This window comes from Lolium rigidum, chromosome 7 (genome assembly GCF_022539505.1).
Source record: "Lolium rigidum isolate FL_2022 chromosome 7, APGP_CSIRO_Lrig_0.1, whole genome shotgun sequence".
Classification (NCBI taxonomy): domain Eukaryota; kingdom Viridiplantae; phylum Streptophyta; class Magnoliopsida; order Poales; family Poaceae; genus Lolium; species Lolium rigidum.
In genome coordinates, this window is record NC_061514.1 from 136235293 (window position 1) to 136256097 (window position 20805).

The window sequence follows — 20805 nt, forward strand, 5'->3', positions numbered from 1 at the left end:
TAGAGGCAGTTCCATGGAATTGTATGTACCAATCTATGTATAGTATTCTTCGACAGTAAAGGATAATTAAACATCACCTTCCAAGTTGAAATCGAACTAATTCCACTATCAAATTCTTCAACGTTACTTTTAATTTCAGTTTCAAATTTACTTGACGCTCGGCGTGTCGACATCGCACAAAAGAACTGATGATCAAGCTTAGAACTGTCTTTCAGTTGGTCCTTCCGCTAGGTACAGAGAGATATTAGCTCAAATACCATCTTTTTCTTTCTTACTCAGATTAAAGCGTACTGAGAGTTAGGGTACGTTAGATACAACAAATAAGTTGGTTCATGCGATCAGTGGGACTACCTGGTTCATGAATATTTCATAATCCAAGATAAACATTGCATACATTGTGTCAAAAGAGTGGTCGAATGATCGAGTAGCTGAACTACTGATGATAATTGTGGTTCATGCATGTATATGCAGAATTCTAGACTCATATTGATTGTAAAAAACCCCCATCAAGATGCACATATTATTTTTTAGTGCATATTCTTCCTTTTCTGTTCTATTAATTGAATAGTCATAAGAAGCAATTAGGTCAAAATGAACTAGGTCTAAGTGAGGCGGTGTATGTTCTGAAATTTTCTTTCCTTTCATGCTGATTTCAGAAGTTGTTTCTGATTTGGGCACAATAATTCAAGGAAGGACCAGAAGAGATAAAAACTATATAGGTATACTCTTTTACTTTCGTAACTGATAAAATGTGCATGGTTCTCTTATATTGTTGTTGCATAAGATCTTGTGTTTAATGCAATAAAATGTAAATTTCTGCAAATGAAGGTGATGAGCGCAACATATTGAATTATGTCCGTCATTTGATGCCTCTGGACTAGCAGCGTATGCTACTCCTTTTGGTAAGTTTCTTGGGTTTGTTATTATTCTAAGGACTGGAAGGATGCTTCAATTTATGTTATCTTCCTTTGAAGACAAAATGTTGAGGCCATTCTCCTTGGTCTCCTTTTAGTTCGAGATGGTTGCGTTATTCCTTGATTTTTTGGGTGTACAAATTTCATATGAATTGGATGATGATCCATAGGTATATGTGAATATGTGATGAGTTAAAGACTTCTTCAAATTTTCCTTTTATGCTAGGATGTAGGAGGTGATTTAGAACGAAAAGTATTGGAGCTAGAAGAAGTGGAGTCAAGAGGTTCGATAGTTATTTTTTGTGTTGTTCTGGATGGTGTTGAATGTAAAGTCGGATGTAGACTTGGTTTTTCATGATGACTTCAGAATCTCGCTGATGTTACCGATAGCTCAAAGTAACTTAATCTTATGTTCAAAATGTTACTACTATGGTTTATAATTTGTACACTATATGAACATTGTGCATGCCATCGAATGTCTCCCTTCTCCCTTCACTACGCTCTGCAATGATCATTTTTATATGACATCCATATATTCTATTAAAGTAAATGACAATTAGTATGCAGCAATGGTTATTATTTAGACCCTTATGTTTGTTAATAATGGGTAATGTCAAATTAGTCAAATAAACCATACGAGAGCACTAAATAATTGAAAAGGTCTAGATAAACCAATTGCAGGTTCTGTCTGATATATGTAGATCAAGTATATAAATAGATGCTCTCATGTCATGGTCAAGTAGTTACGTGCAGCTTACATTTCTCTCACTGCCCCAAAATAGCTTAATTTGGACAAGTGATCATGCTGACCTTTTTGTTACTAAATGGTATATGTTTAGCTATTTGCGCAAAGTTAGTTTTATATTGTAGATTCAACAGGGCGCCCCTGTCATTTTGAAAGCTGGCCAAAACTTCAGGGACTGGTAATCTTGCTTTTAGTTGTCCACTTTCCCAGTTTATTATTTTCAATTTGAAACTACAAAGATCTATATCATGGTTTAATACAACACTACTTTACAATGCGAGATCCGCTTTTGTGTCAGATGTAATTGATGGACATGGACGTGTAGAAAGTTCTAAAATAAAATTTAATGTCTTGGGTTAGCCCATGAGCTGGCCGCCTTGGCTGAGAGATTCAGGTCTGTCTGAATCCTGACAGAATGTACTGTTCATATACTCTATCATGGTAACATAGCATACTTGTGTATGTTAGCGTTCATATACTTTATCATGGTAACATAGCATACTTGTGTATGTTTGCGTGTTTTTCTTTCTAAAGAACACCATAATTCTTTGTCCGTTCTTGCAGTGTTTACAAAAAAACTAGATGACATCCATGGCATTTCACGGACCTTGCTCTATCATTTTCATACTTCGGATTAAAAACAACAATTTTCATCCGCTAGGCGCTAGCCACGGCATAGCCGTGGCGTGCCGCCACGCCAGCTATTGCTAGTTTTGATAATTCCATGTTGTCCAAACCAAAGCACAAACTCCGACACGAATTCAAGCTTTTGTTTTCTTATCAATCCCGTTAAGCCAATTTTCAAACAAATTTGTAATATTAGCAGGAGAAGGGATATTATAAGTAAAGCGAACAACTCTTCAAACTAGACAAGCAAATAAGCATTTTATAAACAAGTGGTTGATTGTTTCCTCAGAGTGACAGAAACACACACTTAGTACACCCATTTTATCGTCTTTTTGCAAGGTTATTTTTAATAAGAAGCACTTTTCGATAGAGAATCCATAAAAAAAATTATTTTCAGCGGTACCTTAATTCTTCATAAGTATTCTTTAAGAAAGACCGTATGCCCATTCCTATAAATCAGCATACATAGACTTAACTGAAAAATATTATTTGTAGTCAAACGCCACTTAATACTATCTTGTTCATTCGTTAGAGTAACTCCCATTAATCTCCGGACCAGGCTTATCCAGGTATCCCATTAATCGTCAAACAAATCCTATATTCAACAGGGTATTTATTAAGACGTCCCCAACTAAGACTTCTTTATTTCTAACGATATTATATAGGTTTGGATATTGAGATGATAATGCCGAGTCTCCTAGGGCGAGTCTCCTAGCTAAGTGTCTTCCTAGAAACGAGTTCCCATGCTCCTGCCATACACCTTCCTCGGAGAGAAGTTTAAAAAGCTATAGTTAAATCGTTTTTTAGGGAAAGTCATTCAGCGTATTTTATTGATTCGGTGTATTTTATTGATTCCAAATCGTTCATTGTTCTACATTTAGGCCATGTCTAACAATGATCTCCAAATCGGACACAAAAAATTGTTCTACATTTTATTGATTAGTTTGCTTGCAGTTCATCCTGAATCGGAGTCTCTTAGGCCAAAGGCATGAGGGATGTCTCAAGTCTGCAGATAAGAGCCGCGACAAACATCCACGGACTGAAGCAAAGCTGCATATCAGAAACACGTGCTCGGTTTTCGGTCATTCATTTATAGCGTGAGTTGGGTTCTTTGGACCCCTCTGAGAGATTGCACTCATTCCTTGTATCCCTACGTCTTCAACCTGAAAAGCCTGAACTAGTGTTCATGTCCGTGAGCCATGAAGTACGACGTTCTGTTTTATTTCTAGGATGAAATAAAACACTTTTTCTTGGTTTCTGTTCTCACTCTTTTTCTTGATTTTCATGGTCATCCTCCTTTGGAGCGGTCAACAAATCGCTAAATAAAAAATTAGCATCCGCAACACTGGTCTACCGATGAAGGCTTTTACCCCAACTGTTATTGAAGATTTGATAAGCCCATTTTCTATGTTTGACACAGAAGGCTACTATCTAGAGTTGTCTCCGGATATTTATGAATATTAAAGTGTTGGTTGGACTAATCAGAAAAGAAGTATTCCTTCAGTTATACTTGTGTTTGCAGCACCCACGTTTTGTGAGACATTAATACATCTAAAAGGAGAGGTTTGTTGAGTTGATAGTTATGATGGTTTTGAACACATGTGTGGGATTTACCGCGGAAGAGTAACTAAAAGACCTAGAACTTGGAACCACGCAGATGCACAACAATGCTATCGTGTTATTGCGTTCGCTATTATCAAATTGTAGTACATTATGATATCCCTGATTTTATTTAAATTTTCATAAGAGTTGTGAATTATATATGTATATTGAGAAATGAAATTTTATGACTCATGGCAACGCACAGGCATTTGTACTAATTAGAAAAATGCGTCTAAAATGTCAACCTTAAGGGCACTTTTATCAAAGTGCCTTAATACATTAGGCATTTTATCAAAGTTCCGTTTTGGTGATAATTAGACAAATGTCTCTAAAATATGAAATATAAGTGTACATTGATAAAAGTGCCCTGAATACTTTCAGATACGCTGGTATAAATTTCTGTTTTCGAAACACAATACTGACACAGATGCTCACAAATACATACATATACTAACCCCTATAAACTCTAATAAATATTTTGGGACACTTTTTAACATATATAGTGGAACTTTCTACGTGCCCTTACATCATTACCGTGATGTAGTGATACCTGCCCGCTGCACTATGCTTTTACGCCTGTCTTTACAAGCTGGGCAGCTGAATTGTACTACTTGTGATCGTTCGAAGAAAGCTTCCGCACAGGAGCAGGTTGCACTACAAGTACTGCCTACTACTTTCGATCCAAACGCCTTTTAGTAATTGTGGCATTTGTGCTTTGTTTTAACTACTAAGTTACGACGTGCAGCAGCAGTGTGCGTTTGCGTTTGCAGTTCTCGGCTAAGTAATGGCTGGAGCTTGAGCCATCAGCCCATCACATGCGTCTGCGGCGTAAAAGTAGCGATCAGGTAGAATTACGGGTCTACTCGGATAATCAACCGAGCCCCATCGTTGTCTATTTAAGGAGGCACTTTGCGGTGCAAGCAATCGTATCGTACAAGGATTCGTACAAGGATTAGGAGAGTAGAGAGAACAGACATAATACGGAACTATTTCTATCTCTAACATGCGGTGGCCACAAGCCTCCGTGCATTTCGTTCTTGAAGGCCCCAGGAGCTCGCTAGTTGAAGTAGCTGTTGCTCTCTTTCCACACATCTTCACCTCTCACCCTGCACCCCAAGGCCCAAGCTAGGAGACACTAGACCGAACGAGAGAGATGGCAACAGGAGGGGGAGAGATGCGGGAGCCCGAGATTGTGCCGGTGCCGGTGCCGGTCACCAACGCGAGCGGCTTCGTCAGGTCGGTTGCAGGGTTCGCCTTTGTCCATGCGGCGGTAACCCTCGTCATGTTCCTGGTGCTGGAAGAGCAAAATGCACAACATTTCTGTCAGGTGAATCCAACCTTGCTATTGCTAGTCTACTTTTCTTGAGCTGATGAACTGAACCATCTCTCTAGTCTCTACGCATGCACGCCCTGGTCTCATCTCATCTCCTTATGTTCTTGTGGCAGTGCATGGAGGCATGCTGGGTGCTCAGTATCGTGGAGGCATGCGGCACGGGAACCCTGTTCCTTGTCCACGCGACCATGACGGTCTGCAGCGTGATCCAGATCCTGGCGGCGGCGCTGGCTCTGCTGCCCACGGGGTGCCTTCGCCGGGCGGCCTCCTTCGTGGCGCTCGGCACCACCGTGGCCACGGGGATGCAGCCGATCCGCCTCATCTACGCCGACCTGTTCGACACCCAATGCTGCTTCAGCGGCGGCATCGTCCAGGTCGCTTTTGCCGTTGTCGTCGCCGTCGGCCAACTCGGGGTTGCCTGCTGGGGCGGCATGGTTGCCGTCGAGCTTGTTCTCGCCCCCCTGCCGTGTGAGGAGTAGTGTATGCGGTGCAACTTTAGTGATGATTATTACTCCTGTAGGTTATTAGTTAGTGCTGCTGTGGAGACTGAGATTGAAATAATTCAGCTTAGTTCTATCCATGACTCTCAAGTACTAGCAACTTGCTGTCGCTGGAGTATGTTTCTTCGCTGGCTTTCTTACCTGTGTTAGTCTGAATGTAATTTTGTCATGGTATAACCTGTCTACATAGGTTGTGTGCAGCCTGTAGTTGTAAATATCACATATAAGTGATATCTTGTGTAAGTGAACAGTGCACATATGTTATGTACTAAACTAGAAACAATCTTATTATAGTTGGCTAGTAGGAGGAGCTAGCTTAGTTAAGAAATATCTCTTTATCGAAAAAAAGTTAAGAAATATCTAGGATACCTAGGGAGAACTCTAGAATTAGAAATGTTCTAGAGTAAGATATTTAGAAGTATTATAAAATATTTAGAGTTTGTAGAGTATTTTAAAAATATGTTGTAGATTTGGATTGTGCCACATGACAACAATTTAAAGAGTTACGTGCGAGTATATAAATAGATCCCGACATAGGATGTTGAGACAAACATGGATTGCAAGTCTGAAGGCATTCGTTGCCTAGTATTGTGTAGCGTCTATTGCTACAAAGGTTAATAGAAGAAGAAGCCATCCGTTACTTGAAACTATCATGTTCTCTTTCGTACTTCTAAGATGTGTTTGATTCATAGCCACAGTTTATCAAGCCAAAATATGGTAGTCATAGTTTAGTTGACATGTGTTTGGTTATTACCACAGTTTAGCTTGCCACATTTTATTGCATGTGTATGATTTATTTGTTACAAAGTTAACTTTTTTGCAAAGTTTTGCTAAAGTATAGCGTCAATATCTTACGCCATAATTTTATGGCTCACCATACTTTGGCTTGGCAAATTATTGCTATGAACTAATTAGGCTTCTAGTCTTTACTGTAGAATTGCATGCTCTAACCAATTCAAACATAAGATCTATCTGATGGAGAAGGGTTAGGTAATTATATTTAACACCTCCTCTCGCATGTAGAGAATAGAGCAGAGAGAAAACACCAACACTAACGGTCTAAAGATTGTGAATTTAATATTCTTCTGTATATAGGCTGTGTAAACATGTTTTTCCTATGAACGGTACGGTGTTCTTAATCTCTTTCCAAATCGTACTTTGCTCTATACATTTAGAGGAGATTTTGTTTTGTGCTTTTCTTACCAGAAATTTTTGATCCCTGTATGCTTTTTGTTCATATGTTTCTACACGGGCCACGTTCCATATTAGCCAGCCCAATTCAGCCCAGTTAATCCAGTCTCTGTCTTGAGGCCCAAAAAACCAACATACGTTACAGTAGAGCGAGCGCTGCGGTCTCCGGCGATGGCCGCCGCCCTCCGCTCCTCTTCCGCCGCCCCCGTGCACCGCGCCCTCCTCATATCCCAGGCCGCCTTGTCAACGCTGCCTTCGCCGTCACGCCCTGCCACGGTGGCGCCGTTCTCGCGCTCGGTCGCCGCCATCTCAGGTCGTCCTCACATCGCATCTTGTTAGTTCCTAGTCGATATTACCATGTACTTCTGTCTGGATTTGCGCCAGTCTGTACTTGCCATTCCGCGCGGTTCGCTCGCTTGTTTAGCCTGTTCATGGATTTGTAATTGCGGTAGGATTTAGGTGGTACAGATATAATTTGAAACATATTGCTGAAGGATGCAATTGGGAATGATACACTGGTGCTCTGCTTTGCAGAGTGGAAGCGTGTGTGTGCGTGAGGTGGGGGTTTTACGCGAAGCTACTGTGAGAGAATTTGTTACAAAGGTAAACGAAAGGATAGAAGATTGGGAAGGCCCATGCTATCAGGGCTATTGGATCACTGGAAAATATTAGCAGTCTGTATTACAGGGGTTTACACTAGTACTCGCTAGACGGCTAATTACAGTTTGCAGCAGTTATAACATGCCAGCTGCCAATTTAGAGTGTGCTCCTGAAGTGTTTTTACTGTTACGGGTGCAACAAATGTTGAACTTACCACTTAATTGGACAAAATCAACAAGTGTTGAATTTACCACTTATTTCGACAATGTACGTTTCTGATGTTGCTTCAACCAAGAATTACTGTGCTTTTTTGGCTCGTGAGATTTTACATTTGGTTCTGAAGCCTTTGCCTAGAATATGGCATTGCAAAAACTAGCTCTGATAAACTACTGTATGCTCAGTAAATTATATCCTTAACTCTGGTACATATGTTGAAGTTTCAATAATGCTTATCCTTATCAATCTTGAATCTTCATATCGCTGCAATGCTAATATTGTACCTGAGTCAAACATATACTTTGCCCACATCTTCATATCCCTGCGGTCAGTGTTGATTAACTTATGTATGCTTTAAAGGTGCCAGCAATGCTTTCTCATGGAACTTCAGACGCTTGCTCAGTTCCAAAAACAAAAAAAGACGCCTTCCCAGTTCAGATGAGAAGCGTCTTCTTGCAAAGTCTGACTCAGAAATTGAAACTGTTCTTAAGGATCTGAAGGCTATTGACTTGCGCAGTTCAAATCCGCCTGCAATATCTGACCCAGAAATTGAAACTGCTCTCAAGGATTTGATGGCTGCTAGCTGGAATGAACTTCCACGTTCTCTTGTAGAAGAAGCAAAGAAAGCAGTATCCAAAGCTACCAATGATGTGACGGGTCAAGAGGCTTTGAAAAATGTATTTCGTGCAGCTGCGGCATGTGAAGAATTTGGTGGAGTTTTAACTGACCTAAGAATGGCTCTTGACGATCTTTGCGGTCTAACAGGCGTGGTAGGCACTTAGTTGTCTCTGTGTCCTCCTTCATGTACTTTGTGGTGAGTTCTAACTCTTACCAAGCATAACTCTTGCAGATCGTGGGACCCTTGCCTGGTTATGTAGAAGATGCTGTTATGTCCACATATGGTCGATACATGAGATATCTGGAATCATTTCACCCTGATGAATATTATCTACAAAAGAAGGTGGAGACAGAGTTGAGGACAAAAATGATTCACCTTAAAATGAGATGCACTGGCATAAGGTCCGAGTGGTTAATGGTATGTTTATCTCGACTATTAATTGTACCACCAGTATGGTTTGCTACCACACTAGCTTCAGTTGTAGAACCTGTATTTAATACATCCATGGTTTTCTCGATCTTAGATATGCAATGACAGGGCATCTTTTAGTTTCATTTAAGATGCTATTGCTTTCTACTAAGCTGTTGGTGCATAATTTAATATTCCCATACTTTTGAAGATTTTTGGCGGTAGTAAATTTGTCAATTTCTTCTACTCTAATGAAACAGCAACATGAAACAGTATAATGGAGCTGGGTATGTTTTTTGTTTGTTTGGTCCTATAAGAGGACAATGTATTGTTTACTTTTTGAAAGAAAGACACATGGTAGTTTTTCATGACTAAACACTTCAACCTTGTCCAACGAACACATATCTTTCAATTATGTTCATCGCCTTCATTTTATTTGTATATAAAACTTTTGAACTACTTGTAAGTTCTTTTGCCAAGTTTTATGCTTCACAGAAATATATTGATGTGTTCAATCAGTTTATCCTACAAGTCTTTTATTTGTTCCTGTACACTTGGAATGGAACAATTGACATGTAGATATTGCCTTGATTTCATGTGATATTTCATCAAGAACAGTCTTCTTTTATATGAACTACTGTAGCAATACATAAATAAAACCAGCTATTGGTTACCACCAGGAAACAGTAATGCAAACCCTGGCGAATGAGTTGGACCGAATTACATTGGTCAGGGCTAATTTGTAGTCATTTTCGATTTCGGAACTACTAACATGTCTCCCTTCTGCATGTTTTACGATAAGCTAAAGAAACACAGCCATTTTCTGGCTGATTCCTGGCCAGTTGTTGTCTTTCCCCCCTACACGTTTTTATGTGTACCATTTCCTATAGAAACTGGCCGTTTCATGAACCTTAGCTTGTAGTGTTATGTATGTATGGATTTTCAAACCACGCCAATGCAGAGGTGTCTGGTGGCATTGTTGCACAAGAAGAGTCGATACAGTTTATATTGTTTTGGTCTCGTATTGATTTTCCCCCCTGTATCCTGCTTAACCTCAGAACATGTGCCGCAGAACAATGTTTTGCCTGTACGGTTGTGCTGATTGATTTGTATTTTCTGGACTGAAGATGATTCACTTTACTTTTATTTGGTATACTCTCCTTCCTCCTGATGTGATTATTTTGCTTGCAGTTATTCCTGAATCGGGAGTTTCTTAGGCCAAGGGCACGAGGGAAGTCTGCAGATAAGAGCGGTGGCAGAACATCCACGGACTGAAGCAAAGGTGCATCTCAGAAACAGGTGCTTGGTATTCTTTTCGGTCATTTATAGCGTGAATTTGGTTCTTTCGATGCCTCTGGGAGATTGCAGTCATTCCTTGTATCCAAGCATCTTCAACCTGAAAAGCCTGACCACCTGGCGTTCATGTCCCCGACTCATGAAGTACGATGTTTCTGTTTTATTTCTGGGGGATCAAGAGTTACAAAAACTGTTTGTGTGCTAGTTAATAACTCAAGATTGTAAATACTTTCAGTTTCAGAATGGTCACCTGACCCCAACCATGTGTAACAGGCCGCCATGCTGAATTGCATGGAAACATGTACTTAGTAGTTTTTTCCACTCCCTCTGGACCCATAATACTTTGTTGCTAAAACGAGTGCATAGACACACTAAAATGTGTCTAGATGAAAAACAGCGACAAATATTATGAATCGGGGGAGTACATGCTCTTGGTGCACTGACATTTGGCAGTGTTTGCTCGGTATGGCCCTTTCCCTGTATGAAAAACAGACAAATGCATGACCCAACAGGCCAACACGTGCAGCGTTATTATGTACGTGCGTGGAAGACGGTCTAGAATGACGCCCAACACAAAAGAAAAAGTCAGACATTCACAAGTTGTGCTCAAGCTATTTCTAAATCTTGCTTTGTTCTATACATTTATCGGAGATTTTGTTTGTATGCTTCTTAGTAGATATTGTGTTGTTTTGAGAAATCAGCAGAACTTGTGGGTCCTCCTATTTGGCGCCTTCAGCGTGCGACGCCGGCGCCCATGACGAGTCATTATCTTCATCACCTGTCCACTCGTCTTTGTCTTCTTCGATCAAAGCACATCCTTATCTTCGTCTTCTTCAACCTGCCTGTCGCCGTTGGCCTAACCGCCATTTCTCACCACTTGTGGCTGACATCGCTACCATAACGCCTTGCTGCCCTACCCTGCTCAAGCCGCCACCTCGGCTAGTCCGCCGCCTGCTGGCTGGCCATCCGTCTAACCCACACCTTCTCTCACGCTAGTGACACCCCGCACCCCTAATCCTAAGTTTGGCCGTTGAAGACCCCCTCTCTCCCTCCACGGCAACCCTAAGGCCAGCCGTTGGGCGAGGCCCCCACCCCTATCGGTCTTGCTATCCTCGCCCTGTGCAGCATGCCAGGTAGAGCCCGCACTAAGCGGTGAATAGGATTTGCCAGATTTTTTTTTTGTTGAGGGGATCCAGAATTTGTTCTGTATGCTTTTTATTCAAATGTTTCTGCACGGCCAGCCCAATTCAGCCCAGTTAGTCCAGTCTCTGCCTTAAGGCTAGGGATGTAGACGGATCGGATCGGATCGGATATTGCTCTTACCATATCCTTTACCATATTTTTGTGACGGATTCGGATCGGAGCGGATAATGGTCGGATGCGGATTCGGACGCGGATTATATCGGATTACGGATATGGAGCGGATTCGGACCGGACTCGGATCGGATGCGGATTATTAAGAAAATATACATATAAAAAAAATAGAAATATGTTTTTTATGTAAAATATGTTTGTAATTATAGACTATAGCTAAATGTACACACTTGTTCGTACAATAAAGCAAATTGCGTGCTAATAGAATACATAGTTTGGCCGATGAACTAACTATATTATCTAAATATAGGGTTGGGCTAGTTTTTTCGGATTATCCTCTTTGTCGACCTCGGATAATCCGAAAAAAATGGCGGATAATCCGTATCCGTCGGATAGTATCAATACCATATCCTCTATCGTATCCGTCGGATATCCGCTTGATCACTATCCGCATCTGTATCCATATCCAGCGGATTTCTAAAAATGCATACCATATCCTCAAAAACGGATACGGATACGGATTCAGAGCGGAAATTATCCGTACCATTTACATCCCTACTTAAGGCCAAAAAACAACATATATTACGGGCTTATACACAGTAGAGCACGATCGTCCTTTTCGTCTCGCTGCAATCTCCACCGAGTGAGACACCGGCGATGGCCGCCGCCCTCCGCTCCTCTTCCGCCGCCACCGTACGGCGCGCCCTCCACATATCCCAGGCCGCCTTGTCAGCGCTGCCGTCCGCGTCACGCCCTGCCGCGGTGGCCCCGTTCTCGCGCTCGATCCCCATCATCTCAGGTCGTCCTCGTACCTCATCTCGTTAGTTGGTAGTCGAGAATACCATATGTTTGTGTCTGGATTTGCGCAAATATCTACTTAGCATTCCGCGCGGTTCGCTCGCTTGTTTACCCTCCCCATATAGATTTGTAATTGCGGTAGGATTTAAGTGGTATAAATATATTTTGAAACTTATTGTTGAAGGATGCAATTGGGCTACTCTAGTACTCTGACGTGTGGAGCGGATGGGACTGAGGGTCGGGGTAGGCGAATCTATTGCGAAGGGAGAAATTTTATAGAGGTAACTGAAAGATAGAAGATTGAGGATGCACATGCTATCAGGGTTATAGTATCGCTGAAAAATGTTAGTTGTCCGCAACAAGGGTTTACATTACTATGCTAGACAGTGTTCAGAATGTATTTATAGTTTGCAGCAGGTATAACATTCCAGCTGGCTGTTCAGATGTGTGGTCCTGGATCGTTTTTGCCGCTACTATGGCATCAAATGTTGAATTTAGTACTTAATTGGACAAAAACCTATGTATGCTTCTGATGTTGTTTCAAGCAAGAATTACTGTGTTTTTTGGCATGTGAGATTTTACATTTGTTTCTGAAGCAACGAGATGGAAAATATTTAGCCTTTGTCTTTTTTTTTTTGAGAATACGCCTTTGTCTAGAATATGGTATCGCAAAAACTAATACTCATAGCCTAAAATATATCCGTAACACTTGTAGAAACATTAAAGTGTCAATAATGCTTATTCTTACCAGTCTTTATGTCGCTGAGATGCCAATATTGTATCTTAGTCAAACTTCATATGCTACCAATGTCATATTATCCATATGCTCATTATTGATTAATTTTTGCGTTCTGTAAAGGTGCCAACAGTGCTTTCTCATGGAACTTTAGACGCTTGCTCAGTTCAAATGAAAAACATCTGCCTGCACTGTCTGACCCAGATATTGAGTCTGCTCTTAAGGATTTGATGGCTGCTAGCTGGAATCAACTTCCACATTCTCTTGCAGAGGAAGCAAAGAAAGCAGTATCCAAAGCTACTGATGATGTGGCGGGTCAAGAGGCTTTGAGAAATGTATTCTGTGCAGCTGAGGCTTGCGAAGAATTTGGTGGAGTTTTAGTTACCCTAAGAATGGCTCTTGATGATCTTTGTGGGCTAACAGGCGAGGTTGGTACCTAATTGTCTCTATCGTCTTGTTCATGTTGTCTGTGCTGAGTTTGAACTCTTACCAAGCCTAATTTTTGCAGAACGTGGGACCCTTGCCTGGTTATGTAGAAGATGCTGTGAAATCCACATATAGTCGATACATGAAATATCTAGAATCCTTTGGCCCCGATGAACATTATCTACGAAAGAAAGTGGAGACTGAATTGGGGACAAAAATGATTCACCTTAAAATGAGGTGCAGTGGCATAGGGTCTGAGTGGGGAAAGGTATGTTTATCAGTTTATCTTGAATGTTACTTGCCCCACCAGTATGGTATACTTCAGATTCTGTTAGTACAACTTGAATTCACTATGTCCATGGTTATGTTGATGTTGTATTAGCTATGATATGGCATCATTTAGTTCCATTAAGGATGATGTTTAGCTGTTAATTGTTAGTAAGCTATTGGTCCATATATAGTATTTCCATGGTTCTAAAGATTTTTTAGCTGAGTTAGTTTTCACACTTTCTTCTACTTTGTGTCTTGAAACAGCAACATCAAATAGTATATTGGAATCAGCTCTGTTTTTTGTTTGTTCTGGCTAACCCAATTAGCTGTACAAGAGGACAATTTATTCTAAATATTGAAACGAAGACATGACATAGTCACATATATTTTGTTAGAGCCTTACGATAGGAGGGCGTAGCCGTGGCCTGGAGGTGCCCGAGGGCCGATGAAGGTTCCCCGAGCAGGCGTCTTGGCAGCGTGAAGGGGTAACAGGCCGGGGAGGAAGAGAAGAGCTTGGGGGACAAGACTTAACTTTATTGATTGCTATAGTTTTCCCGTACACATCTCCTCTTCATATTAGGGAGATTCCTATTTCTAATTTCTCTTGCAAAAGGAAACCTATCGCACTACGACTCGACTTCTTTCCACAGGAAACAAATATTTCTTTTCATAAGAAACCACCACTAGGGCTGCTGGGCAAATTGTAATAGTGGATTCCCGACTTAACAACTTTTAATGACTGAATACCTTGTTTATTGTTTCATTTTATTTGTAAAGAAAATACATTAAAACTTTCCACTACCCATGTAAGCTCTTTTAAGAAGTTTGGTACAACTTATGCTTCACATAAATATATTGATGTGTTAAATCAGTTTATCCTACAGGGCTTTGATTTTGTCATTTAGATTTCGAATTGAACACTGACATATATTGCCCTTATTTCGTGCGATATTTCATCAAGAACTGTTTCCTTTAATCTGGAGTGAGGTAACAAACAATATAACAGCAACAAGAACATAGCCTTTTATCCCAATCAAGTTGGTTTAGGCAATGAGGTAACAAACAATCATAAATAAAACCAGCTCTGGGGTTTACCGCCATGAAACAGTTAATCCAAACTCTGGCTACCGAATTATATCGGTCCGCCCTATTCTGTAGTCATCTTCAAACTCAAAATTACTACTAACATGTCTCCCTTCTGCATGTTTTACCATAAGCTAAACAAAACACAAGCCATTTTCTGGCTAGTTGTCTTGTCATCCTACATGTTTGTCTGTGTATCCCATCAACATACAAACTGGCCACTGCAGGAAGCTTAGCTAGTATATTATGTACTACCTCTGTTCGGATTTAATTGACTTCAATCAATACGTTATTTGTTCATTAGGCTTCTCTCCTCCGCGTCGATTAAATAGGAACGGAGGGAGTATGTATGTATGTTTTTTCGAAACACTTTGATGCAGCGGTGTCTGCTGTCATCGTTGCATAGAAGGGACATGCAGTTATCTTTTTTTTCCTGGCACCCTCATAACATGTGCAGCAGAATGATGTTTTGCCTGTACAATACTGCTGATTTCCTTGTGTTTCCTGGACTGAAGTTTGTTCAGTTTACTTTAATTCAGCGTACTCCCTGCTCCTGAATCCTGACGCTCTTATTTCGCTTGCAGGTCACTCTGATTGGTACCTCCGGGATCTCTGGATCCTATGTTGAGCTAAGGGCATGATGGAAGCCTGCTGATAAGAACGGTGGCAGAAGTGCAGAACATTGGATGGGTGCTGGGTATTATTCTTTTTCATTTCACGTGTCGCTAGCGTGCCAATAACAATGAAATCTTGAGACGTACGTGCACACTTACATAAATTGTTGGGTGCTGTAATAAATCGCAAGTATCAGGTTCGTGTTACTCCCTCTATACCGGTTTAGTAGGCTCAGGCTGATCATAGTGGGGAGTAACTTAGACTAGTAACATATATGTTACTAGTCTAGGTTATTATCTTCATAGTGGGTAATAACTTATATGAGGTGTCATACATTATATCATTTATTATGTTGTAGACTCATCTTGCTTTGAGGTGTGTGATGTTATGGTAACATAGCTAGTTACCACCTCACTTTTTTTTTCATTTATTAGCATACCATGTCACTAAAGTGCCTTGAGATGTGTGATGTTACTAGCTATGTTACTCCTTGGAGATATACGAAAAAATAGAGCTTGATTCGGCAGTTAATACGTGATTTACTCCTTGGAAACCGGTATTGCTTTATTTCCGCTGATTTCCAACGGATCGGTGCATGCAAAACAAGCAGGGTCATCCAATGCATGTGATCAATTAGGAGGCAGTAATCAAAACAACCAATGCATGGGCTTAATTTCCTTAGAACGTGGGCATGGACTCGCTCTTTTGCATTCTCTCGTTAACTAGCGCATGGATCGGTGGGAAAAACACAGTTACCAGCGCCTCCAAACGATGAATATCGCCCAATCGATGATCACCTAAATCGTAGCGCCTGCTCTAGCAATCTCAATAAACCGGTATGGAGGGAGTAATATTGTTTTACTCCGGGATGTGTGCACATGAAGTACTCCCTCCTTTTTTTTTACAAGGCGTATCTTCAATCCCTCAAATTTTCAGAATGAAGGCATGTCCCATTAATTACAGTTTTAATTGGACCGGTGCTCTCTTTCCTTTCTCCTTCCAATTCTGCATGCATGTGGGAACACTTCAGTTTTTGTTGAGGTGTGAATGTACTACGGTTTGCATGCAGCGCAACTTTTGATCCTTGTTCACACCGTAGCTATTCCCATTCCTTGGTGTATTAAAGTACACCCATTTGTTGTGCTATTCTTTCAAGCAACAAGGTGGAAGCCAAATGGAGAAGGATGGAGAAGGAGAGATGGAAGACCTCCATGGAAAAGGAGAGATGGAACACGTCCATGGTGAAGGAGAGGTGGACGGCGTCAATGTAGAAGGAGAGGTGGAGGGCGAGTTTGATGCCGTCCAAGTCGAGGAGGATGGCGATGTGGAGATGACGCAAGGCCAAGTAGAAGAGATGGAGGATGAATTTCGGAGGGTTCATAAAAACATCGAAAATCTATTTGATAAAGTGGATCGTGCAACCAACTTCGACTCTACAGATGCAAGGATTTCGGCTAGGTACGTCCAAACCGCAAACCTCGTGCAAGATGTGGTACACAGAACCTACTCCAACCCGACCTCAACTTGCGAGGTGTGCATTCATCCAGCTTTGTGCCTCAAGTGTGATATCCGCGGTGATCCTTCCATATTCATTTGCTTAGGATGTAGGCTCCCGGTACCAACAGATTGGCGTTGTTGCGAAGCTTGCGGAAATCCTTGCCTGTGTGACAACTTTTGGTGCAAAGATTGTGCGACTACGGTGGCGATAAACAAAGATGGTGCAAAGATTTCCTTCCCGATTTGAGCTTTCGATTGTTTTTTACCCCTGTAATGCCGCCACCGTTTTTGGCCTCCTGCCATACCTTTTTTTTTACAGGGCGTATCTCTCGTTTCCTCTGGGCCCAAGGTGCTCCACGATTGGAGGAAACAAACAGGCGCGACGCAACGATTTTGAAGGAGATGCGCCTAAGTATTTCCAAAAAAAAAACGCTTAGTAACCTCCCCGTCCAGTAAAAGAAGGAAAGAAGCGCATGCATTGGTGGAGACGGTTAACAGCGAAAATTTAGCGAGTTTCTTTCGGCCCGCGCCTGTTTCCTTCTCCCCCGCGCGATGAGATCCTTGCCCGTAATGGTACTGGTAATAGGTTGAAGCATGGAGTTTCTAAAGCTGTCGCACTAGCTTGTGAATGTCCTAGGAGAATAGTGCAAAGGGTATGGCAGGAGGCCAAAAACGGTGGCGGCATTACAGGGGTAAAAAACAATTGGAAGCTCAAATCGGGAAGGAAATCTTTGCACCATCTTTGTTTATCGCCACCGTAGTCGCACAATCTTTGCACCAAAAGTTGTCACACAGGCAAGGATTTCCGCAAGCTTCGCAACAACGCAAATCTGTTGGTACTGGGAGCCTACATCCTAAGCAAAGGAATATGGAAGGATCACCGCGGATGCCACACTTGAGGCACAAAGCTGGATGAATGCACACCTCGCAAGTTGAGGTCGGGTTGGAGTAGGTTCTGTGTACCACATCTTGCACGAGGTTTGCGGTTTGGACGTACCTAGCCGAAATCCTTGCATCTGTAGAGTCGAAGTTGGTTGCACGATCCACTTTATCAAATAGATCTTTGATGTTTTTATGAACCCTCCGAAATTCATCCTCCATCTCTTCTACTTGGCCTTGCGTCATCTCCACATCGCCATCCTCCTCGACTTGGACGGCATCAAACTCGCCCTCCACCTCTCCTTCTACATCGACGCCGTCCACCTCTCCTTCTCCATGGACGTGTTCCATCTCTCCTTCTCCATGGACGTCTTCCATCTCTCCTTCTCCATCCTTCTCCATTTGGCTTCCACCTTGTTGCTTCAAAGAATAGCACAGCAAATGGGTGTACTTTTATACACCAAGGAATGGGAATAGCTACGGTGTGAACAAGGATCAAAAGCTGCGTTGCATGCAAACTGTAGTACATTCACACCTCAACAAAAACTGAAGTGTTCCCACATGCATGCAGAATTGGAAGGAGAAAGGAAACAGAGCACCGGTCCAATTAAAACTATAATTAATGAGACATGCCTTCATTCTGAAAATTTAAGGGGTTGGAGATGCGCCCTGTAAAAAAAAGGAGGGAGTACTAGTCAACAGTAAATACTTTCAGCTATGGTCACCTGACCCAAACCTTGCGTTGAAATATTGGGCCTAGATCTTGTCCATGAGTTATTTCAGATTTCAATTTATAATTCTCAAAAGTCTAAATATGTGGCAGCCCAATTGTGATTCAGCCAAGTTGGTGGCTGCACGTGAGTGGAGAGGTGGGTGCTAAATTTAGGCCCAGTTTTTTTGAAGCTTCTAAACAGCTTAGAGGTGAAAATAAGCTAAAGCTGAAAAGAACTCGATTTTAAGCCGTTTCCGTGGACAGTCGTTTCCCACAATTCCTTCACAATTTGGGGAAGCTACCGAACCCCAGCTTTTCACAGCTTCCGAGCTCCACCGAAACGGTACATGGCTATACCCCTATTCCTTAGTCTAATTACATGCAAATGCCACCGAAGAGGGCAGTCACAAACTGAAACGTTTTCCTCCATCGACAACTCATACCAAATCGACTCGTCCTCGCCACATGTGCTACGGTTCCTCGCAAGATCTCTGCCGCCGCCACCCCTGCGGCCGGCAACTCTGGCCGCCGCCCGCACCCGCCAAATAGTTCCCAGCACCCACCCCGTTCCATTGCATGGAGGAAGGGCAGGCCACGCTGACTCTCTGCACCTCGTCGGCCAGATCGGGCGGAGCGATGGGCCCTGGCGCGGAGCAACTCGTCCTCCCTCTACTGCGGCCCTCGATCGGCGCTGCTCCCATGGCTCTGGTGGTTGCACGCCCCTCCATGTTATAACAACTAGAGAGAGGGAGTTAGACCATGTTATAAGTAGAGTTGTTCCACCAATTGGTAACAACATCTTCACCGGCGATCTCTAAATACTAGACGATAGCACACATGCTGGCTATGTATTGGGATCGCCGTTCACACAAGCCGGCTAAAAGTGTTTATGTGCCCACACAGTTATCCCCAAAACTAACTTCCAATAGGAAAAAAGGAGGAGAGAGAGAGGAAGGTGTGGTCCTTGAAATTTATTTGACTGCATGTGGGTCACATACAAGACAATCTGTCCTGGAGTTGTAGTAGAGTTGGCGCCGGCGTCCCCGATAATCTCCTTTCGCACATGGTTCGGTTGATGCTGGCTGGTGTTTTTGTTGGACTCATGATGACGTGGATTTCGTACAGGTATCGCCAGTGTGTGCATTTTCACTCACTAGGACCCCAAATCACTGTCGGCTACGATTTGGAGTTCCCCGTGAAGATGCTCTAATATAGTGAGAAAAGAATTGGTTATTAGTACACGTGCACTCCTCCGCTTCCTGCCTCGTAGGATTTTCCAAAGTCGTTCTACTTAAAAGTCTTGCTAGCTGACATATGACACAATCATATTTTAAACAGAAGGCCAAAGGCCCGGCCATATATATATAGCCCCACAACACCAATTCGACGCTACAACGCACGCACCACCACGCCTGGTACCTTAAGTCATACAAGAATCAAGACCACAAGTTCGGAAACACCGCGCATCCTAGAGTACCAACAGATAACAGGATCCACACACGCGCAAACACCCGCCGACGACGGAGGGCACTGCCGAGAGCGTTGCACCGCCCGAAGCTCATGTCCTCGTCGCCCCATGGAGCCGCCTAACCTCGGCAGTCGCCACGTCCAAGAGTCTCCGGTCCGTCTGTCTGACCAGAACCCTCCATCCATGCATATGAATAGACATTTTGAACATAGCATCAGCCGGGCTGCCAAGGACCTTTCCTTCAATAGCTAGCTTATTGCGAACATTCCAGAGCGTCCAACATTGGGCCGCAAAGGTAAACCAAGCTAATCTACGGAGGCGCCCCGACAAACCCTGGACAATAGCGATAAAATCCCCAACCCCTGTTGGGTTCCAAGCGCACGACAGGATCTCCCTAATCCCTGCCCACATAAACTTGGCCAAGTGGCAGTTGAAGAAAATATGATTGCAATCCTCGAACTCCCCACAAAGCGCACAATCCCCATTCGAAGGGCCGTGACGCTTGGCCAGCTGCTCTCCCGAGGGCAGCCGCCCCCTAATCAACTGCCAAAGGAAGACCTTGATCTTCGGGGGGACCCTAGTCCTCCACACTTCCTTGAAGTGCGTGATCGCCGCCCCGTGCGACAATTTGAGGTATAGGGAATTGGTGGAGTAGCAACCCGACTCCTCCAGCGCCCAAGACACTTTGTCCTCACCCGACCTCATCGGGTTTAGATCAAAGATCCGGCACAAATTCTCCCATTCCACTCGTTCCGGTAGCGTGAAGCTTCGCCTAAAGCGTATGCACCAGCCCGTCTCAGAACGAACCTCGGCGACCATCGCGAACTGATTATCGCAGCAAGCGAACAGCCTCGGGAAGAGGCCGCGGAGGGGACCCCTGCCCGTCCACCAATCTTATCAGAAGAACGTCTTCCTCCCATCCTGCACAAGGTGTTTAGCTCCCAACTTAAAGTACC

At 42.8% G+C, this 20805-nt stretch overlaps 2 protein-coding genes and 1 long non-coding RNA gene across 3 annotated transcripts; all 3 read left to right on the forward strand.

Moving 5' to 3' along the window:
- The first annotated feature begins 490 nt into the window (after positions 1–490).
- Positions 491–1380, forward strand: LOC124676590. The gene is made up of 3 exons (XR_006993699.1): positions 491–719; positions 829–902; positions 1141–1380. It is a non-coding gene; the product is annotated as an uncharacterized LOC124676590 (long non-coding RNA).
- A 5703-nt stretch (positions 1381–7083) lies between these two features.
- LOC124672049 (succinate dehydrogenase subunit 5, mitochondrial-like) lies at positions 7084–10379 on the forward strand. Its single transcript, XM_047208344.1, has 4 exons — positions 7084–7225; positions 8089–8498; positions 8579–8764; positions 9947–10379. The coding sequence occupies exons 1-4, from the start codon at positions 7084–7086 to the stop codon at positions 10028–10030; spliced, it is 822 nt and encodes a 273-aa protein (XP_047064300.1). The 3' UTR covers positions 10031–10379.
- A 1577-nt stretch (positions 10380–11956) lies between these two features.
- LOC124676009 (succinate dehydrogenase subunit 5, mitochondrial-like) lies at positions 11957–15518 on the forward strand. Its single transcript, XM_047212090.1, has 4 exons — positions 11957–12164; positions 13023–13327; positions 13408–13593; positions 15263–15518. Exons 1-4 carry the CDS (start codon positions 12023–12025, stop codon positions 15317–15319), a joined length of 690 nt encoding a protein of 229 aa, XP_047068046.1. The 5' UTR covers positions 11957–12022; the 3' UTR covers positions 15320–15518.
- The last annotated feature ends 5287 nt before the right edge of the window (positions 15519–20805 follow it).